Source organism: Bombyx mori, chromosome 22 (assembly GCF_030269925.1).
Source record: "Bombyx mori chromosome 22, ASM3026992v2".
Lineage (NCBI taxonomy): Eukaryota > Metazoa > Arthropoda > Insecta > Lepidoptera > Bombycidae > Bombyx > Bombyx mori.
In genome coordinates this window covers 7,790,806-7,812,718 of record NC_085128.1, presented here as the reverse complement: position 1 = coordinate 7,812,718, position 21,913 = coordinate 7,790,806, and the positions used below count along the sequence as shown (strand labels likewise).

Sequence of the window (21,913 nt, the reverse complement as noted above, 5' to 3'; positions counted from 1 at the left end):
CAGGTGCCGTCTAGCTACTATTATTCAATGTTCCTGGTAGCAATATAATGTATTTTCATATTGGCTCCTAAATTTGTTATCTCCTAATCTAGAGTATTGAGAGAGAGCAAGTTTATTCCGTTTTCCTATTTTTGGCACGAATAATTCGTGTGTTTCGACTTGAAATATAAAATATCTGTTTAGCAAAGCATTTGTTAATGTTATTACATTCGATTCTCAAACGAAGACTTTTAAGTTTATCTGGTTGCCGCTTAACGTTAACGTTAGGTGAACCGTAAACTCGACTGCCCATTTTAGCTACCAAATAAGTAGGCTCACTTCCCTCAAGGTTGCATATTTCAATCGTACATGTAGTATTGAATATAAATTATGTGTTGTTTAATCGTTAATTATTTTGAAATAGATCGTGACAATGGTGTTTGAATCGGCACAGTCGTCAATATTTAAGTGTACTCATTAGTAAAATTCGTCTTGTGAGCCAATGTTTTAGATGGTGATGATGTTGATATTGCAATCAATTGCGTTAACTCGCTATCATAATTGTACAGATAATATGTTGACTTTTAGTAAGCTCAAACGAAACACTCAAACCAAGCGCTTGTGATAGTTTAATCTTGATTTCAATTTTGAAAAAGAAAAAAAATATCTTTACTTTTTTCTTGCAGATATTTTTACGGTATTTGAAAAGTACGAACAATAGTAAAGACAATAATAGTCATAGTGTGTGTGGCATTGATTATTATAATAAACCATTTACTTTTTTTTATTTTTTTTTATTGCCTTTCTAGGCAGACGAGCATACGGCCCACCTGATGGTGAGTGGTTACCGTCGCCCATGGACTTCAGCAATGCCAAGGGCAGAGCCAAGCCGCTGCCTACCGCTTAATACTCTCCACAAGCCTCAATTAAATTTTGACTTATAGTTTAATTTAAGTAAATTAAAATAACGGGTAGGAAACCTGAGATGCGTCCCACATGAATGCCTCGTGTATAAAATGAAGGCAGTATTACTTACCGGTTGGCTGTAAATATGGCCTACCGTCATAGATTACAAGAATTTATAAATTTAGATAAACTACATTTTAATAATACTTCACAGTTTTTGTAGTCACGGAAGACCTCACGAAATTTTGCTGGTGGTAGGACCTCTTGTGAGTCCGCACGGGTAGGTACCACCGCCGTGCCTATTTCTGCCGTGAAGCAGTAATATGTTTTAGTTTTAAGGGTGGGGCAGCCGTTCTAACTATACTTGAGACTTTAGAAATTATATCTCAAGGTGGGTGGCGCATTTACGTCGTAGATGGGAGATGGGTTCCAGTAGCCACTTAACATCAGGTGGGCTGTGAGCACGTCCACCCATCTAAGCAATAAAAAAAATCTGTAAAGTATTGTTGGAGTAGTCGATAATGATGACGTTAGTGAGGCGAGATTAAAAATAGATAAATATAAAAAGAAAAAAGATAAAAATGGTTTCATTTTTTATGCCGTGTTCGGTTTTTAATACGATGCTACAATTTTATTGTGAAGGTCGTTCGCGAATCTGTCGCAATAACTATGAATTTGATTAAAATAATTTGTATCTACAATCCGAACTACAGCATAGCCGCACGGCCCTAGTCCAACATCCACAAGAACTAAGCCGATTGAGTAATCAAGTCCAGAATATATACACATTTATCCATTTGCAAACAAAATAATTGATACTTTGACCTATTATTGGTATACGGCTCCAAGAGTAGTTATCACCATTCTGCTACATCATGTCCCAAGATGTGTTTTGGCAGTAACGTAATGATGTCTTTAAGCCTATGGCAATTACTTAACGTCAGGTAAGCAGTGAACTCGTTCACTCAAGGTCATGGTATTCACGTTATGTTTATTTGTGAGGTCTGGTAAGCACTAGATCAGCATTTCCCAAAGTGGGTGATAACGCCCCCTTGTGGGCGCTGGAGGACCCAAGGGGGGCGGCGGAGACCCAGAAAAAAATGGGGACGTTCTGTAGAGGCCGGGGAGGCGATTTGTAATTTCTTCTAGGAGGACTCTTAGACACCGACTGAGATCTCGCTTTAGTGGTTCAAAGTAGGTGAAAAAATGGGGGCGTTAAAAAATAATTTATTCTCAAAGTGGGCAGTAGACAAAACAAGTTTGGGAACCGTTGCACTAGATAGTCCAAGAGCTCTACTGTTTCACTATAACATTTTAAAAACAGGATATTTTTCAACAGTACCTTCACTATTACCGTACGTAAATTATACGTATCCATACACTATACGTACGTTGTGCAAAAGCTTGTACGGGCCAAAAGTGTGGCAATTAAATGTCTAACGAGCTGGTCACAAAAGGTTTCGAGAAACGTTTTATTAAGTGGATGCTCATGTAACGATACGCTTGTTCACGTGAATAGCTCAATAACGTCCCATTTAATGTACAATAGCCAAAATTGACAAACGTTACGTGAACTATAGAGACATTTAACAAAAACCTTTCAATTATCTAAAGAATACAAGTCCCGTAACCAGCGTCTCTTTGTATTGTGATCCATTTACACAGCTACATTTATATTGTCAATAGTCTTTCATATACAAACATATTTGCTTTTAGTTTATCGAATACATTATATCATGTTTTGATTAAACATCAAAATATATCATTACATTCATTTAAGCTTAGATCGCCAAAAATTTTTATTGTACCGATTACTGAAAGATATTCAGTAACTGGGTAGGCTTATTTTAAATCAGGAGTTCGTTCAACAATCAACTGGGTTCGAATGTGAATGAATGGATAAATAATTTTGAAGAATATATTGATGTCACGACTTTTAAGCTATCTAAAGATCTTACCGAACAATGTTCTTTGAGGTTTACAAAAGCACTGCAAAGCATCGAGAGAATACTAAGTTACATTTTACACTTGAAACGCATAAAGTGAGTCAGTTTTAATAAGTGCAGAGGAAGCGTCATTGCACGCCGATGCACTGAGCGGTTTATCAAAAAGACGTCAGTGACTGAAACTAATTTTAGATCGGAGCGTCCGGCGCGGCGGCTCACTGACCCATCAACTCGGAATGTTTCATACGGTTATTTTAGATTCCAAGTTAATTTACATTGTGCCAAGCCCTTAATACCAGTAAACGTTTTAACGGAGACTTGATAAAAAAGCTTTCAACATTTCAGATACATGTTATCTAGAACATTTCAGATACATATTATCTAGAACTTCAGTGTCTTCTGTTAACATTTCATGTTGAAGTCAGTGCAGTATAAAATATTTTCAAGTAACTTTCTACACACGAATAGATTCGAAAACCGATTTTGGGAGCAGACAAATTTTATTGCAAACCGAATAAAGTAAAAATAATGAGAGATAAGAGAAATGTGAAAAATCAATGAAGAAAAATGATTTTAAATTTCTTCTCCAATCGAAAACCCATTTAAAAACTGAACTAATTCCATCCACACATCTATTTATCTGTACGTCACTATCTAGGCATTTAAATCTTGTTTGCTGGCTTCAGAGGATTTGAAATCTGCAAATGATTTTATTAAATGTCCAAGTCACGTAAACGCGACAAATGCCAAGACTGTGAACGCAGGTTCAGCTATAAACTCTCACTAGATGTAATATCAATTTGTCCAGTAGCCTTGGCATACAAACGTGGTGAAGTTTCACTCGAACAAATGAGGGCAAACATTTTTTGTTCACAACTTCAGATGACAGTTTCAGACAAAACTGAACGGTGATTGGACCTGTCGTGTCGAATATGTTTGAATTATCTATTATCGCAAACAGTAAACCCACTTTCTAAACTGACTCACCTTTCAACTGTGTAGGATGTACTCTTTTATTATTTACTTTGAAGAGCTTTATTGAATGTCATGTAGTATATTTAATGGCTTCATTATTATCTAGCCTCAGAGTGATACATACGGGTAGGTGGCGTCGGTCATCTACTGTTATAAAACGTCTTAAATCATTCGTAATAGCAGTTCGTGTATCCTAAAGAGGATTCTGTTGGGCTGAGGCTGAACTTGGGTTGGAGAGAAAAATGATTGAGAGTTGCAAGTTCCTCCTACCCTGAACTCAATGTAGCCTTGATTTTACTGATAATTGCTTTGTAAGTACGCACAGTAAATTTGATTGTATTTGCGTCGGAAACCATTGACCCATTCCCATTTGTTGGCAGGACCGACGTAAGATAGTATAATATAGCAGAAATATATTATGAGATCTTAAAAATTCAGAATTCCTTATTTGAATTCAAAACTATGGAGATTTAAGAACTAAAATACATTTAGATAATAGATGATTCAGGTCTATATCACTGTTTTTGACTCGCGATTGGGTTATAGATACATCGTGACCTTGACTCTTGCGAAAGGGGTTTTTGGGCCAATATCCGGTCGGAATAAATGCCTTTATTGAAAGCGCTCGATACTCGAACTTTGGGTGTTATTATTTTAGTTTCGCATGTGTATTTTCGATACTCGTAACACAAGAGAAAATCCCAGCTTGGGGCCTTTGAATGGGTGACTTTTGAATGTTTCGGTTTTGTGGTGTCCGCGTGACTCACCTCGGCCTCAGTATAAAAGCAGCAACAAGGCCCTGTCGGCTAGTCGATAGCGATTTCTGAGACCCGCATCCTGTCCACATCACCCTCACCTCATAGCAACAGTGCACAGATCCCATGCAAGTGCAAGCGATTACCTGTAAACAGAATAATTTTAGTTTACTCAAGTATTCTACGTAATCACGGAATACAAAGACAAATAAAAAAAACAGTATATTTATGGTAAAATTGTATTGCTAAAAAAGTATTAATTTAATTAATTCACAATAAAATATGTACATTAAAAATTCAACACGGATAAAGATTTTGATTTTTCTCATCGAAATTGCGAAATGTTACGTTTTGAAACAGAAGATTTGACCCACTTGCCTAGTTGAAGTGTCGTGACTTATCAGTAGGTAAAGCTTAGAGAGTTTGAAGTTAATATTTGGACTCGGTGAAGGCTATTTTACAAAAATACAACTTTCCTACCATCATCGAGAATTCGGAATATTTGTAAACAACCTTAGTTAGATTAAGAATTAGAAATATTAACAGTTAGATTAATGTAAATAATTAAAAGGGACACCATTTGAAATGTTTCCTAAATAAAAAATGAAATTACAATTTTCAATTTACAATTCATGCTAGTCATTCAAAACTAGCTTAAAGTAATCTTTTGTACGTATACACGTCTATGTATACAATAACAAGCAAATACACAACTTTTTTGACAGCGAAATCCTTTTAAAGGTCAAATAGCTTGCGTAATTTCTTATACAGATTTTTAGAAGTCGCAAGCGTCATTGTCGTTTAGTGAGACTGCGAATAATTTGGCACCGTAAAGGCATTTTTATAGGGTGTGACGAAATAGGTGGGGTCATCAGTTTCATTGAAGTGATTGAAAATGTTAAAGTTGATAAGTCGACGAATGTCACTAGACCGGTTGGCTTAGTGTCGGCTTTATTCAAACCGACTTAGGTACAGTCGATGATACATTTTTTGTTACAATCTTATTTGAATATTATTTGATGTATTCATTTTACGTTATTCAATTAATTGTCTTTCGTGATTAGGTTTCAATTTAACTATGTTATCATTGCCTATTTGTGAGTGTGACCTAATGATCACTAAGTGGACATGGGTGGTTTTATCCACAAAAATCGTTATTTATATGTCTGTTATTTTACCTTAACAAAAATTGCATTAACTACCACTACGATTGGAGATAATTTTTTCAACAAATATATCTAAAATTTTTAGCGAAACTCATGCAAAAAAACCTCCTTGTATCAAACTTTTTACAGCATCGTTAAAAATCGTTATTTAGGTATATGTCTGGTAATTTATTTTAACAAAAATTGCATTATGTACCACTATGATTGGAGATAATTTTTTCAACAAATATACCTAAAGTTTTAGCGAAATACATGCAAAAAAAAAACTCCTTGTATCAAATTTTTTACAGCATCGTTAAAAGTCTTTGCTTTTTAATGAACAACGCGGAGCCGTGCGCGGGGTCAAATAGCGCACGCGCATTTTGTCCTCGACTGCCAAATAATAACCAATCACACAATGCAATAATTGTTCGCCCACCGTGATTCAATCGAGGAACGCGTGAACACTTACTGTTGGAAATCTCACCTTGCGCGTTTCTCAGGGTGTCTTACACGCCCGAAGGCTCTTTGAGCTCACGTTTCAGATGTTATGAGCCAACAACAGCCATTTCCATCAAAAGAAAATTTAATTAAGCTACATTACAGAAACAAATCTCATTAGTTTGTTGTTTAAACAAGATTTACATGCCTAGATAGTGACGTACAGATGAATAGATGTATGGTCGCGATTCAACTGCAATTGAATTAATGAATTAATTCAGTTTCTAAATGGGTTTTCGATTGGAGAAGAAGTTTAGAATCAATTTACTTCATTGATTTTTCACATTCTCAATATTATTTTTACTTTATTCGGTTTGCAATAAAATATTGTCAGCTTCCAGAATCGATTTTCGAATCTATTCGTGTGTAGAAAGTTACTATTGAAAATATTTTTATACTGCACTGACTTCAACTTGAAATGTTTAACAGAAGACACTGAGGCTATAGATAATATGTATTACCAAATACGGCTTAATGTGTCTATTAACAATCTTTAGCTACAATATTTAATATTCATTGATTGTTTTATTTATTTTACGATTCGTGATTGAATCAAATATAAATTTAATATAATAATGCAATTGCAAATCATTTTTTATACGCGAACTACGTTAGCGTATCTAAATCCATCTAAATATAGTTGGGTCATACACAAATAGAGCACAAAAAAGTGCAGCAAAAAAATTATCTCAGAATCAGTGCGAAACAAACTATTTATTATTTAACTATTGATCATCAATCTTTTAATCACTGTAACCGAGATCAATATGTCTTATTTTTGGCATAATCGCAATTTCTATATTTTTGCGGACCACAGAAGAGACGATTTGGTCTACAAGAGAGATGAAAAGCTGTGATGCAGCATAAGCTAAAATATATTAAGACAACATAATCAAACACGTGTAGCCACTGGTATAAACGAATACCGAAACTCAAATAAAATGTCAACATAATCACATTAATTGGAAAATAAAAAATAAAACAATAATGTCTACAGAAAGGAAAATCCCTTCGGTGGACTTATGAAACAAAACAAATATCGAATTATAATAATTTTACAGCCATGGTATATTACTCGTATATAATTCTTTAGATAGCTAATGAATTTGAATATGCAATGTAATGAAATTTAAGGACTTTAATTATTTCAAAATATTTCCAGAGAACTATCAGAACTGTTTGAATATTGTAAAGGAGTTGATGACCATCATTTTTTTGATGAAAAACTTATGGAGCAATCGGACTCACTATCAGAATATAATATACGCAGTGCCCGCTTAATAGGTTTACGTGGTTCTCGATCATATATAATATCATAATCTGGAGTAAACCTGTCTGAGAAATCAGGTGATATTGATAGCGTAGATGCGTTGGGTGTTACTGGTATAAAAGGAGAATTAGGTACAGATAAATAGTCTATTTCAGGAGTATTTGACCCAGAATCTAGAACATGTGAGGCCCGAAACGAATTCAATGTCTTCATTTGCAAATTTATTTGACATAGACGATAATGAAAACAATGCATATCAGCTGTATTTCTTCACTATTTTCTTTTTTCTGTCTATACGTTGCTCTAACTGACGATTTGTTTTTCTGTTTTCTGTTTAATCTTGATAATTGCAAACGATATCTAACTAAGCCTGAATCCATGTTTGAAATTTTTATTCTTAAATACTTATTCTCTGCTTTAAGTCGTCGCAAGTTACGAGCTCTAATAACATTACCTACACTAACACGAGATCTTGCCAAATATGATGAACTTGAAGATGAAGTGTTACTAATCAAATCAGTAGCCTTAGCTTTTTGCTGTTTTTCTTTTCACGTCTTATTTTTGCTTTTTCTCTCCAAGCCTTCCTATGTTCCTTTGCTGCCTGGGAGTGTAGACTTTTATAATTTTAATTAGACAGACCTTCAGCTTTCTTTTTCTTGTATCTTTCTTTGTCTTGTTTTCTTATCTCTTCAATTTCTGCTCCGCTCAGCTTAGCACGTGTGCGTCTCATGCTCAACTTCTTTTGTTGACGTCTTTGTTTTTTTTCTTCTTCTTAGAGTTGAATTTTAGATCAGCTTTCTCGTGGCATATTTACTTTAAAAAAAATGCAATACGAAAAAAAGCATGAACTAAAACGAAGCAAGATATGGACCAACACACGACCCAAGGGTTGAACCCCCTAAACGAAATCAATAGAAATAAAAAAAATGTTTTCGTTTCCTCTATTTACATTGATTAGATTTATATATTTTTTATTGCGAATCAAATGTTGCCAAAATCAAGCCTCTTTCTAGCCAACTTTAAAAAAAGAGTAGACCCTCGGTTCGACTATTCTTTTAGTTCTTCTCTACTTAGACCAACTAAGTTATGTTTCTTACACCTTTTCTGTGGACATAGTCTTTTCAGTGGACATCGTGACCACAGGAAAGATGTCCACAGAAAAGATGTTTTATAAAAACTCTTGCGCAAAGAAGTTAACTTTGAGGTTAGAAATCAAGTAACATGCTTTTCATTTACTTGTACTAAATGCTCATATGAAAATAATAAATATAAATTTTTATAGATAATATTTACATGTCTATAATTGGAACAGGAAAGAACACTTGATCTTTTACGTTTATGTGTGTTTTGGAATAAAAAATATACTTTCACTCGCACTGGAATCGAAACAACAAAATATCAAATGCCGGAATGGCCACTATTTAGTGATGCCAACAGTTAAAAACACAAGCTTAATGCGGTCGAATAAATAAAAATTTGGTGTCGTTTTATCGCGTCCACAGAAAAGACTCCATTTCATGTAACCATAAGTTTATTGGATTTATTGTATACATATAGTAACGATATATTTGTTTTATTCTCAAGATTATCATCTTTATTATATTGTTTGTGTTACAAATAAATAATTTTAATACATAGGGTACTTTAACTATTTTTAAACATGGCTCAAACATTATACCTTCGTCTTGTAACAGTCCACAGGAAGAGATTTTTTGAAGTTTAACGCCATCAAAATGAATTTATGAAATGTAATATTTTACAAGATACGATTAAAATGAGTAGTAATATAGTACCTTTACGATTTAAATGCTTTCGAATATTCATAAATTTCCTCTTTTAGATGATACATTGCTATAACACTTTTTTTACCCTTTTTGTGTATGACCCAGTTACATGTTATTTGCACATAACATTATTTTGTTAGCTCCGGCACCTTGACGAAGCAAGATTAAGGTTGTTCTGAAATCATCACAATTCCGCATTGCACGCCCCGAACAATGGTAATTTGCATTCAAAATATCAGAACATTCAGTCGGAAGAAAACAGTACTTGTTTTTTTTATTATATATCAAGATGAGGTTAGGATTAATAGTTGATAGTTGATATTGAGTTGTTACCGAAGACCGAATAAACTTGATTGAACTTTAATACAACGTGATTGTCACCATCGATTTGAGACATGAGGCTTAAGTCTCGATTGAATATAACGGCTATCTCGGCCTTCGAACCCGATAAGACGCTTTTAAGTACATATAAATGGGTAGCACCGTAGGTACCACCGTACCACACCGCAGGTACCACAGCACCGTAGTAGGCCTATGGTCTAATAAAACAGTATAAAAATAAGGCTGCATTGTTAGACACGTTATGTCATCATTCCTAGTATATTTAGTTTTTATTTTAGTTCGCTATTATTTTTTTTTATTGTCACTTCTGGTTTTCCTTACTTTTGATTGATGCAGACAGAGAAACGAGCAAAGAGTTGTTCTGGTGTTAAGGTTAAATAACAACTGCAAGAATGCTATCATTTCAGGCTGCGTCACGCAATGCCCCCCTATTTAAATGAAGTAATAGTATAGAAATATTAAAAAATAATAGTATCTTTTTATTGCTTAGATGGGTGAACGAGCTCACAGCCCACTTGGTGTTAAGTGGTTACTAGAGCCCATAGACATCTAAAACGTAAATGCGCCACCCACCTTGAGATATAAGTTCTAAGGTCTCAAGTATAGTTACAACGGCTGCCCCACCCTACGAACCGAAGCGCATAACTGCTTAACGGCAGAAATAGGCAGGGTGGTGGTACCTACCCGTGCGGACTCACAAGAGGTCCTACCACCAGTAATTACGCAAAGAATTAGTATTGAACTATTGGTAATTGTACTGTTCAATGCATCATGCGTGATTCCTTTGAAGTAAAAATAAATGTAATGCGTTTTTCCTCGACATTCCTCGCGCGCTTTGTTTTTTCTTTTTGCAATTAAGGTTTAAGAAGAAACAGCAGTGAACATCTTATCATCACGCATTATCTATCTTAAATTCACTTGAATTATTAACAGCGAAAAATCAGATGATAGTGACCGGGGTACACTCCTAAATAATTTACAAATAATTCTCTATTGTTTAGGTTAGATACTTATTTTATTAAATACAAACAATGGTCTCAGTCATATATTTAGATCAGAATCAAATCAAGTAATATTATACAGGCGTAATTTTAGCACTCCGTGAACAATCTAGAAGAAATAAAGCAATCAAACATAAATCAGTCCTGTAATTGAAAGTCGCGAACGACATAAATAATTCAATTCTGTCACGAACATCAGAAAAACAGAACACGCAAGTACTTAGCAATACAATCAAATTATATGTGTTTGTTTTTCATTTTGACTGGCGAAGCTAACGTTTTCCTCGAATGACGATATCTTTCATTAAAATTCCGAGGCTCGTTGAGTTTTCGCTAAAACGAAATGTCGCGATATTTCGCAGCGAAACGGGTTGCCTAATCATCATGGTGGATTTATTGAACAATACACGGTATATTGGTACACGACCTGTCACGAGATGTAATTTAAACGTGTTTGGAATGTTGTATCATGCGACTCTATGTACAGAACAAAAATAATCGATGCCATTAGAGTCGAATGTTCTAGGATTTGATTTGAGTATTCTTAATGATGTTGTTGTGTGAATTTGAGTAGTTTAGTGGTCCAAAAAAATCAATGTAGATGCAGAGGATCACATCCAGCAGGCCACGAACATTTGTAGGTTCGCTGACACTAATATGAAATTTGTGTTTGGCGCAAACGTATCAATGAAAAGTACCCTGATTTTTTATGTGAAACATCTATAGCCGCACGTAAAACCGATTTATGGCGTGGCGACGCATGCCGTGGCGACGCGTCGCCATGCGCAATCGACTGTGCGATTCTCTCTGTGTTTTACTTGAAAACAAATTATTTTTTCGTAATATTTTATTTTATCATTAGTTCCTATCACAATCTGTTCTTTTCTGCATATTACTTTTACAAAATAATGTCGATGTTTCACATCTGCCAGGCGTCCCGTGACGGCTCACATTTTTTTAATACTGATATAGTATGCTAATGACACAGCGATTCGAAATAAATATTAATTTTATACTAAGGTCGATTTTTTTGACTCAGTGGGCAAATTTTAATATACCGATGAATAAAACCTGTCGTCCAGTTTTTATTTCTTTATTTTTTTTTTATTGCCCTTGTAGGCAGACGAGCATACGGCCCACCTGATGGTGAGTGGTTACCGTCGCCCATGGACTTTCATACACATTATCTATCACTACATAGTATAAAACAAAGTAGCTTTCTCTGTCCCTATATCTGTCTGCCCCTATGTATGCTTAAATCTTTAAAACTACGCAACGGATTTTGATGCGGTTTTTTTTAATAGAGAGAGTGATTGAAGAGGAAGGTTTATATGTATAATAACATTCATTAAATAGTGGAGAAATCAATAATAAATTACAGTTTCCGAAGCGAATCGAGGGCGGGTCGCTAGTCAACATATAAAGCGGTAACTAGAGGGGTGTAAATAAAATTTTATCTTCACTAAAAATTCTAAATCTGTTAGCGGTATATTAATATTATATAATTTTCCTGTATTGATATATATACTATTTTCACATCAGACAAACGAGTTAACGACCCCTTTTATGGTAAGTGGATTCCATTGCTCATGGGCACTAGAGCCAAACCATTAACTACCAAACTTTTGTTTTGCGAAACAAATTAGAATTTTGTGTTTTTTGTTTAGGATTTTCCAAAGACAGCTATTTTGGGATATTTATTAAGGTATTTTTATTAGCTTGGCGTGTATGTATGTTTGTTTGTATGTAACGGAATATTTGAAAGTCATTTTTACCGACTTCAAATCGCCCTAGCATCTTGAAAATTTACACACGCTTCCGTTGAAAATACGATAATATTATAACTTCGTTCTAATATCCTGACTAGTTTCACAAGCTAAAAATAAAGTTTAATTAACTATTTTTCTTTTCTAATTTTCAAACTACATATATCATAATCCTTAGTCAATTATGTCGTTACGTTTTTTCTAAGAACATTGAATGGCATATTCTGTTACTTATATTGCGACAAGTATAGGAAAAATGATCAGTAATCAGTAACAGTAATTACCTTGGCACGCAACTTTGTTCTGAAGCTAAACTAAACATCGACCAAATCGTTATTTAATTGCCTTTTAAGTAAAAGAAAAAAGTGGAATCCGATTTGAAAAATATAAGAATAGGTTTTAAAAATGATAATTTTTAGAAGTGTTTTTTTTGTGAAAATCAATTTTTGGTTAGATATGTCTACTAAAGCCACTTAGTTATTTTATTGTTTAGATGGGTGGATGAGCTCTGGCCCACCCGGTGCTAAGTGGTTACCGGCGCCCATAGACATCAACAACGTTAACGCCGCGGCGCCGCCACTTACCTTGAGACGTCAGTTCTAAATATCACTTTTACAGTAGGTACAATTGCTGCCTAACCTTTCAAACCGAAACGCATTATAGCTTCGCGGCAGAAATAAGCGGGGTGGTGGTGGTACCTACCCATTCGGACTCATAAGATGACGTGCTCCGGTTGTTAGTTATTTATGTTTCAAAAGTCTTTTTAATGACGTGTTCTAAAAGAGTACGGTTTGAAAAAAACAAAAAAATACTTTCGAATACTTAATATCGAGTTAAATATTTTGTAGATAAGCGATAATTGAAGTTTGTTAGTGTTGCTTTTGTAGAAAAACAAGCGTACGATCTACTTGATTGGCCATACAACCTACGGAACCCTTTATTGGGCAAAATCTGGTGCACTTATTTGGCTTTAATATTTGCGGGTGCACTTATTTGGCTTTAATATTTGCGTATAAGCCAAACTATCATTTTAAATTAAGCAATGCAGTAATTGACCATCGAAATTTAACATGTTGTCTGTTGATTAACAATGTTCCGATATGTTTTTAATGCCTCCTACGTGCGTCGTGTTCTTCAGTGCTGAAGGTCGTGACCTTTACGGAGCACTTTTGGAGGACCATGGACTAGGACTATGTTTCTCCATTCCTTCCTGTCCTCCGCGCAGTGGATAGCGACATTGATGCTGGAGTCCAAAGTCGTCTTAATCTGATGGGATCAGCGCATGGCCCCCACGTCCCCTAGGCCTCTTTCCTTTCACTTTGTCGGTGATAAGTAGTCTTTCGAGATTTTCACCCTTTTTCCTGGCAATGTGACCGAAAAACTCTAAATTCCTACGTAGACAAGTGGTAGAGAGTCCTGTGGAGATGCTTCTTCCAGGATTGATGCATTGGTTCGATGTGCCGCCCAAGAAATCCGCAGTATGTTCCTCCAGCACCACATCTCAAGCGCATCGACCCGACTTCGATCAGCCTTCTTTAGAGTCCATGTCTCCGCCCCATATAAGAAGATAGAAAACACAAGACTTGTTGCAAGTTTACGCTTGGTTTTTATATGGAGATGCTTCTATCGGACCAGATGCTATCAAGCTGAGACATGGCACTTTTGGCTATCTCGATGCATCTTTGTATCTCAGGCTTGCACGATCCAGTATTCGCAATCATGGAGCCCAAGTATATGAATCTTTCCGTTGTTTCAAGATGCAGTGACTCCGTGTGCTCCAGTTTGTTCATGGGATCTATTACCATCACTTTTGTTTTGATTTTATTGCATGTAGTTGTAATTAACTACATATTATTCATTACTAAATTTTGTTTTATGATACTGGATTCAGTGTGCGCAGAAAATTTTCTAATAAAATCATTCAGCTCAAAATATTACAAGTTCGTTTCTAGTCGGTACTAGTAAAATCGAGAGTTTTACAATGAATTCCAGTTTATTCACATTGCGTGCATGCTTGGACAAATATAGGCGCGCTGTACATCGTATTTTATTGTACGTTTGCAGCGATACTTTGTTTCGCAGCGAGATTTTTAAGGCAAAAAATAAAACAAGAAGCCATCACGACACGTTTTAAAAATAGTGTTCAGGTTTCAACGGTGTAGCCGTGCTCGCAACGAATTTCACTAGACACAAGTCACGACTTCTCTCAGCTTCTGTTTGGAGTGTTTTAATTTTTTGTGACATCTGGCGGAAGGCAAGCGTCACGATACAGCTATTAAATCCGGTAGTCTATTATTGCGTCAAGTTGAATAACATTTTAGTTACGCCTACCTGTATATCACGGACACGGACATTGATTTTTCGACTTATAATGTTTGTGGAGCTGACAGATAAAAAAACAAAGGGAGCGGAAGATAAGTTGAAACTTTTCTTAATGTTTTCGAAACAGCTTAAGTTAATGCTTCCATTTTAATAAAGCGATCTTCTGGTGCTAAGCGTTCGAATCCTTGATGTTTTAAATGTAATGAGGAACATAATAACACTGGTAACGTTCAAATATCATTCGTACTGCAAATTATGCGGCGTTCTTTTGAAAGTGGCACGAACAAGGTCAAAAGTGCAAGACAGCTGTGTCAAACTAGATATCCGTTCTAATACGTCTCTGAGCCTCAGTTATTTTTGCAACAGGCAATAATAATTGTTATTGTATGTGATTGGTAATGATTTATCGTCCTGTATTATTAACCTTATCGGTGGCCGCTACGTTGTGGCTATTTATATATAAACGACCGCGTCGATCGATCGCGCAAATCGATGCAAGCTGCAGTTTTAAATATGCACTGCAATGCCATTCCGCCATTATTTGCAAATGTCCCTGTTCTATTGACGATGAGTGATAGAAAGTTAAAAAAAAAAGTGACAGACCTATGACTTGTTCTTAGAACGTGACTGAAGTTCTGGCTATAACTTATCATTTGGACATTCATACAATTAGGTGTCTGCGCAACACGTAAAATGCTGTAAGCGATCTATCATGAACCGTGAAGTATTTCATTAACAGGCTAGACTGTAACATTCAGATTACCTTTTGCAGCGTGTCCGTTGCTGTAATACATGTCAATGGAAAGTTCATAAAATCTAGGACATTCTTATAATGACCTAAAACAATAATAAGAACCATGTTATGAAACTTGTCCTTATTTGATAAGAAAACCAATTTAAATTCTTTTTTAGTTCCGTTTTCAGTTCTCCTCTGTCGTAATTACGAAAGCTGCAAAGTATTCAAATCGTAATACATATATGATAATATTAAAAAGCACGAGACTAATCCGTATAAGGGTTTTTTACTTTAAACTTGTTAATTAAAAAATTACATTTAGTGACTATTGCTGTTTTTATATTTTGTCAATTTTTGTCCATTTTTTTATTTTACTTAAACATTTTCATTTGCACTCACTTTGAGAAATTATAAATGTTTGTATTTCCACTAGTTTTGTAGATGAGCGCGTAGACATTCCATACTATTGCTAAACGCGTGTCCAGCTACCGTGAATGGGCAATGATCGAAATTTATGTTAATAAAAAACGTAACGCAAAAATGTAGTGTAGGCGTAAAAAGATTACAAAACGCGAGTTCACTTTCCCTATTTATTTACTTATATTTGCTTGTTCTAAAAAGTATAGCTTCCAGACTTGTTCGCGAAAACTCAATAGTAGAAATGTCGCCGTTCGTATGTAATGTAGAAAATCTATATTTGCATTGGGAATACTTATGGATTGGCTCGAGTCATACCTAATTGGTAGTTGGAAAGAGCATTGATTTCTTATTGCTATAAGCTATGGGCATTAGCGAGGAGTTCGCTTGTCACCGGTTTAGTATTTACAAACGGCTCGGCATGGGTCGTCGACCGATGCATCGACAAAGATGTCGCGTGAGCCATTACAACGAATGCTTATCGCAACTTATTAATAGCTATAATAACCGCCATCATGTAATTCATTGAAACAACGTTATATTTTAAAATTTTTAACAGTATACCGATCACGTAATTTCATAATTGGCCTGATCGTTTCGTTTAAAGCTTCTGAGATTATATCTATTAATTTGAAGAGCTCCAAGTTAACTTGTTCAAAGAGCTACCGGCTAATACAGTAAAATGTTAAAGGTAAAAGACAAATATATCAAGGTCTATAAAAGGTTATATCAACCAAAAACGTACTTAAAAAAAACCGGATTTTGGAATGTACCAATATCTCTGTTATAATTGAAACATATTAATAATAATGTTTTGTAAATTTGAAATATGTGACGTGCTTTATATATATATACGGTATGTATATATTATGGCATATGTATATGCTTAATATATGTGCCACAATATTTTTAAAGTAAAAACAACACCCATGTAATTTAATGTTGTTTTAGGTGTTCATTTATGTTCGCGTAATGTGATGTGTAAATTTGATTTAATCAATACCTTCTTGTTCAAATTTTTCTCGTTTCTTTTGTAGAAAATGAACTTGTGAAATAAGTAATGGTGAAAATAAACTATAATTTGTATATAATCTCGTTTAATAGTGCAATTAACCTGAGCTACCGTGACTGTCGATTGTGACATCAAAACGCTGCGACTGAGCAACTTTGTAGACATTTTCGATGGTTTTTAAAGATAAGCAAATGGTTTTGTGTGATATGCCCCAACCTTATCGTCCTACAACAAGACCGATAGTTGATTTTGGGAAAGGCAGTAACCTTAAAATATGTCCAATACACCCCTCAATGTTCGTGAACACATCCACGAGAAAAATATTTAAAAATAATATTAAAAAAAACTGCATATCTACGCTATAACAAGTTATGTCGTTTTTGATAGCATAGAGGTAATTGCTATCTATGAATTAATGATGATATAATTATTACCTTACCACTAAAACGGGGAAATGGCTGTAAACTTTGTTGCTGGAATACTTAATTCAAACTTACTTATTTCATGTTGTATTTCATATTGTATTTGGACTGTCTGTCTTTTAACGAACAAAAACATCCGCGGTTATACTACCTATAAGGTAAAGCAGTTTGTTTTTGACGAAGAAAATGGGTCGTTGCTAAAAGTGATGGCATGTACGAGTAGAAGCACGTAACTGCACAGTTGCTTCACACTGGCTGCGCTTGCGTCAGTTGCACGCGGTGTAGGCGCTTCGCGGGGTGTTTTCCGTGCGACCTGGCGACCTTCACGACTATTCGAGACCAGCACGAGTATCTCCACCGAAACACTCCGTAATTGACGAATCACTAGGTTATGTCACCATTCAAATTATCGAGCTAGACTACCGAGAGCTCATTCGTTACAGAGTCAAAGACACTGAGCAATTCAATTCGACGACAGCGCGGTTTCTGACAATTAACATATTTCAAGTGCATATTTCGAACGATCATCGATTACGCGCATGACGCGTATTAAGAAATCCGTCACCTATTGCACCAGTCGAAGTCGACATTATGATAGAGCCAACGCAGATCCGTCAAATAATTTATGATTACAAAAAGTGAAGGCCGGGATGAGTCAAAGTCATAAGACATTAGAGAGCCTCCGCGAGGCCGTGGTAGCGTGTTGACCGCATGCTAAACATCTGTCGAAACACCTCGTTATCCAATATTCCTGACAGTACACATATTGCACTACTGGACACGAGAAGGTTGTTTTCATGCTAACACAAATTTATTAAAATACATTGTGTTTTTAAAGATCCGTGAAATATTGAACAACAGCGACACGCCATAGTGTGTTTGTTTAGAATTTGTTACTGTAGACGATGGAATTCTTTTGTTGCAAACATAAATTCAGTGAAGAAATAGCGAGAGCTTGCTCTTATTTTGTTATCGATATGACAATGCTATCAAGGTTGTTTATTTTTCATTTAAGATTTTTAGGCTTTCTGCACTTATTGGGGACGATGGAAAGTGTGCAGTGGACCGAAACGCGCGGGCGATCGCGATATTATTTGCGCCACAGCTTAAAGGTCGTGAATTCTATACGATTTTCAATATTAATTACGCTTAGATACATGAAGCTTAGTTAGTAATAAGAAAGAACTTAAGTCAATTTTTCTACCTATAAATATTCCTCCCTGCATAGTGTTCCTCCGTGCCTCCGTCATGACCTTTACGAAGCACTTTTATTTGGACTCCATTCCTTCCTGTCCTCTGTGCAGTGGATAGTGACATTGATGCTGGAGTCCAATGTTGTCTTCATTTGATTCGACCAGCGCATAGGACTACGCCGCCTAGGCTTTTCCACTTTGCCGGTGATGAGTAGTTTTTCGAGACTGTTACCCTTTTTCCTCACAACGTAACCGAAAACCTTTAATATCTTACCTAAGCAATGCCTATTCTCCCTAAGTTAATTATTGTCATTAGAAATCAAAAAAAGGTTTTTTTTTTCAAATCAATTGTTTTGACCTAGATCTTATGTTTTGAATGAATCGACATTTGTACTGATGAATTTTTACTAGTATAAAATAGACAAAAAATGGATCTGTCTAGTTCTGTAAGTTGACAGTGCATTTTTTTTAGGAAAAATTCCGAAATGCTTTAGCATGATTTTTTGTTATGCTTGAGATTTAGGAATAGCAATACTAATTCCGACTTCCGACTGTTAAATGCATAATTGTACTATCAAATTTCAATAATACTAATAAAATACAATAATAGTAAATTGAAAACTATCTAATAATTTCCAAGACTTTTTATAAGCTCGTGGTATGTAAAAGCTTAAGATTTTATTGATATCGAATTTAATGTTAAATGCTTTCATTATTACATACTATTATTTCTTTATTTACGACTTTCATATCAACATCCGTTTACATTGAGCGATTTCAAAAAATACTCTATTCGGTTTTTCAAGTCTGAACACAGTAATAGAGACCGTATAATTAATTATATAAAATATCAAACAACGTCTGTTACATAAAGATTTAAGGCATAAAATTTTATGATGCAAATAAATCTGTGAATGTTTTATCAAAGTCAAACGTACTTCACATTATTGGTGATTGTTTAGATGAGGAAGAATGAGAAGATATGATTTTATTGAATTGAATGATAAGCAATTATTTGTGAAAGATAATGCGCGGTCTAGCGCATCCGGGTGGTAGGGCGTATAGTTAGGATGCTCGGGTGGGTACCACCATCTTTCCCATTTCTGCTGCGAATCAGTCATACGATTTGGTTTCAAGGGTGAGTAAACCGTTGTAAAGTAATTTGATAGGATTGCGATTTTCATCTCATGTCTGAATCAAGATGTAACTTTGATGTTTATGGTCTCCGGTAATCACTTATCACCAGATGTTCCGTGAGCTGTTACAGCAACAGAAATAAATGAAAGTATACTTAATTAAATTGTTATATATATATTTTTTTTACTTAATTGATCATGGATTTATATTCATCTGCGTTAAGATAATTGCCTATGAAGTAGATTCCACTAGCTAGGTCGCCAATGAGGAACTATTCGAGGTAAGACAATGTATAAAATAATACGATCATTAAAGTAGTATCTCGAGCATTGCGAGCATGTCTATATAAAATCTCATTAAATATTAATGAAGGAAAACTAATTCTAAAAGCGGAGCAGTAGTTAAATGTAGTTTTATCCCATGCATTGCAAATAACCTGGGCCAAGGGAAAGCAAAATATCGATGTGCGTTCTAGTAATTCGTGATTTAAATATTGAACGAATAATTACGTGCTGAACTTTCAATATGTTATATTTCTAAAGGATTTGTATTTTCCGCGTGCCGTCTGTCGGATCCGATTGAAATTCATTCTGAGTACATCCCGCATTTGTAGTTTCTTAGCGCTAGCTTTTTAAATCAATCGATTTTAAACTATCACAATCTATTAGAAACGTGTTTGTTGATCTGGTTATTCCACTTCGGAACGTGACGTAATAATCATCCCGTAATACTAAAGCATAACAAGTAGCACGTTATAATATATATTCATCACGTTATGACAGTAAGTCACGAGAGATTGATAAATTAGGAAACGAGAAAGTTGTTGTTGCATCTATGTATGTACATTATGAAGCGGAGTCGGCGTAATTGCATTAGATATCGGGTAACTAGCACGTGTGTACGATATATGAGTCGACTATTATCAAAGCCGGCAATCTGACTTTTGGACAATTATTGGTAAATCAGAAAAACGAATTATTGACTGTGTATTCCATTGGCAGTCACAAAACTCTTCGGAACGACATCTTAGATAAATAACAGGTTGACTATTAACCTTTATTTAATGCAGGTTTTGAACCGTATTCTTTGAAGGAGACGATTATATTCAAATCAATCTGTATTGACATATCAATAACATTTTTTTTTCCAAATGCACAGATTGCCACCTTTGATAATAGACGACTCGTATGTACATTATGAAGTAATTGCATTAGATATCGGGTAACTAGCACGTGTGTACGATATATCTGGAACCAGTTCTGAGTTTAAGTTGATCGAGTCTCTCACCGAGTGGCCGGGTGACCACACATAGGCTGTAACAGACGGAAAACGCGGACCGCTTTCATCACCTCATTAGTAAACTAACAGAATGTCGATATTACCGTTACACGTACTTATACTTTGTTGCAGACATAATTGCTATTTTCTATCCAAATTTATTTCGTGCTATACATAATTTATCGAAGTGAACGTTGATTTTCGATGACTGAATTGTTATAAATAAACGCGTTCACTAGTTTTGAAATTTACTGTCGAAAATATTACGAGATTCCGATATTAATTTAAAGCTTAAGGACGAGTGTTTTTTTTATAGCTCTAAAATCAAATATAGTTCTTACTTACGTTCAATTGAGCGTATAATCCAGTATTTGGTTCAGGTGCAACTATTGTTTAACATTACAAAGTTTCATTCCCTTATCGAGCTTAAGCGATGCTTTAAAAATAAACACGTAGTTAACTTAACACAAAAACTCCCGATTATATTTCGATGGAAATGTCCCCCTAAGTCAGATCACGCAATTCAAAGTTATTGGGTTTTTTTTTGCTGACCGTTTCGACGTACGAAAAAAAAGTAAAGAACGATACGTAGCGACACGCGGCAGCGGTTGGCGAAACAAACGTACGCAGCGCGCAGGCGCCGCCAAGGTATTGTTAAAAGTTACTTTTACTTGCGAGACTCGTGGCTTTGCGCCCGCGTCTCTAGCCGCCCGGGAGACCTTGCGATCGTCGCGTCGCCAACTTGTTGCTTATGCGATCGCGAAAGAGAAAAACACAGTTCTCCCAGCTTGTTCTAAAGTATATAACAATGTGAAGAATTTGTTTTTGTGGCATTCCACGGATTTACCACAGTGTATCGAAATCGGTTTATTTAAGGATACTTTGCTGGTCGTAACAATAATTTTATACGAAATATTATCTCTGCCTGATAACAACCAGTTTTATTTGCATATTGTGACCAATGTCACTCAGCGTATGTAAAGTTGTTATATGGAGCGAATAAGCAAGCTGTGATTTTAAAGTGCC

At 35.3% G+C, this 21,913-nt stretch overlaps 1 protein-coding gene across 2 annotated transcripts in view; it reads right to left on the bottom strand.

Moving 5' to 3' along the window:
• The window catches only part of LOC101738097 (mucin-2), a 48,040-nt gene extending 26,370 nt beyond the window's left edge, over positions 1-21,670 (bottom strand). Inside the window, exons 1-2 of one of the 2 annotated variants that reach the window (XM_004931869.5) lie at positions 21,233-21,670; positions 4,574-4,707 (exon numbers count right to left, since the gene is read on the bottom strand). Coding sequence is in view for 1 of the 2 variants with exons in the window: in XM_021351783.3 (XP_021207458.1) it covers positions 2,844-2,885 (42 nt within the window). In the remaining variant the exon portion in view is untranslated. Of the gene's footprint in view, positions 1-2,843; positions 2,901-4,573; positions 4,708-21,232 lie in introns of those variants that run through there. The other variant, XM_021351783.3, reaches the window with a different exon arrangement.
• Between the last annotated feature and the right edge of the window lie 243 nt (positions 21,671-21,913).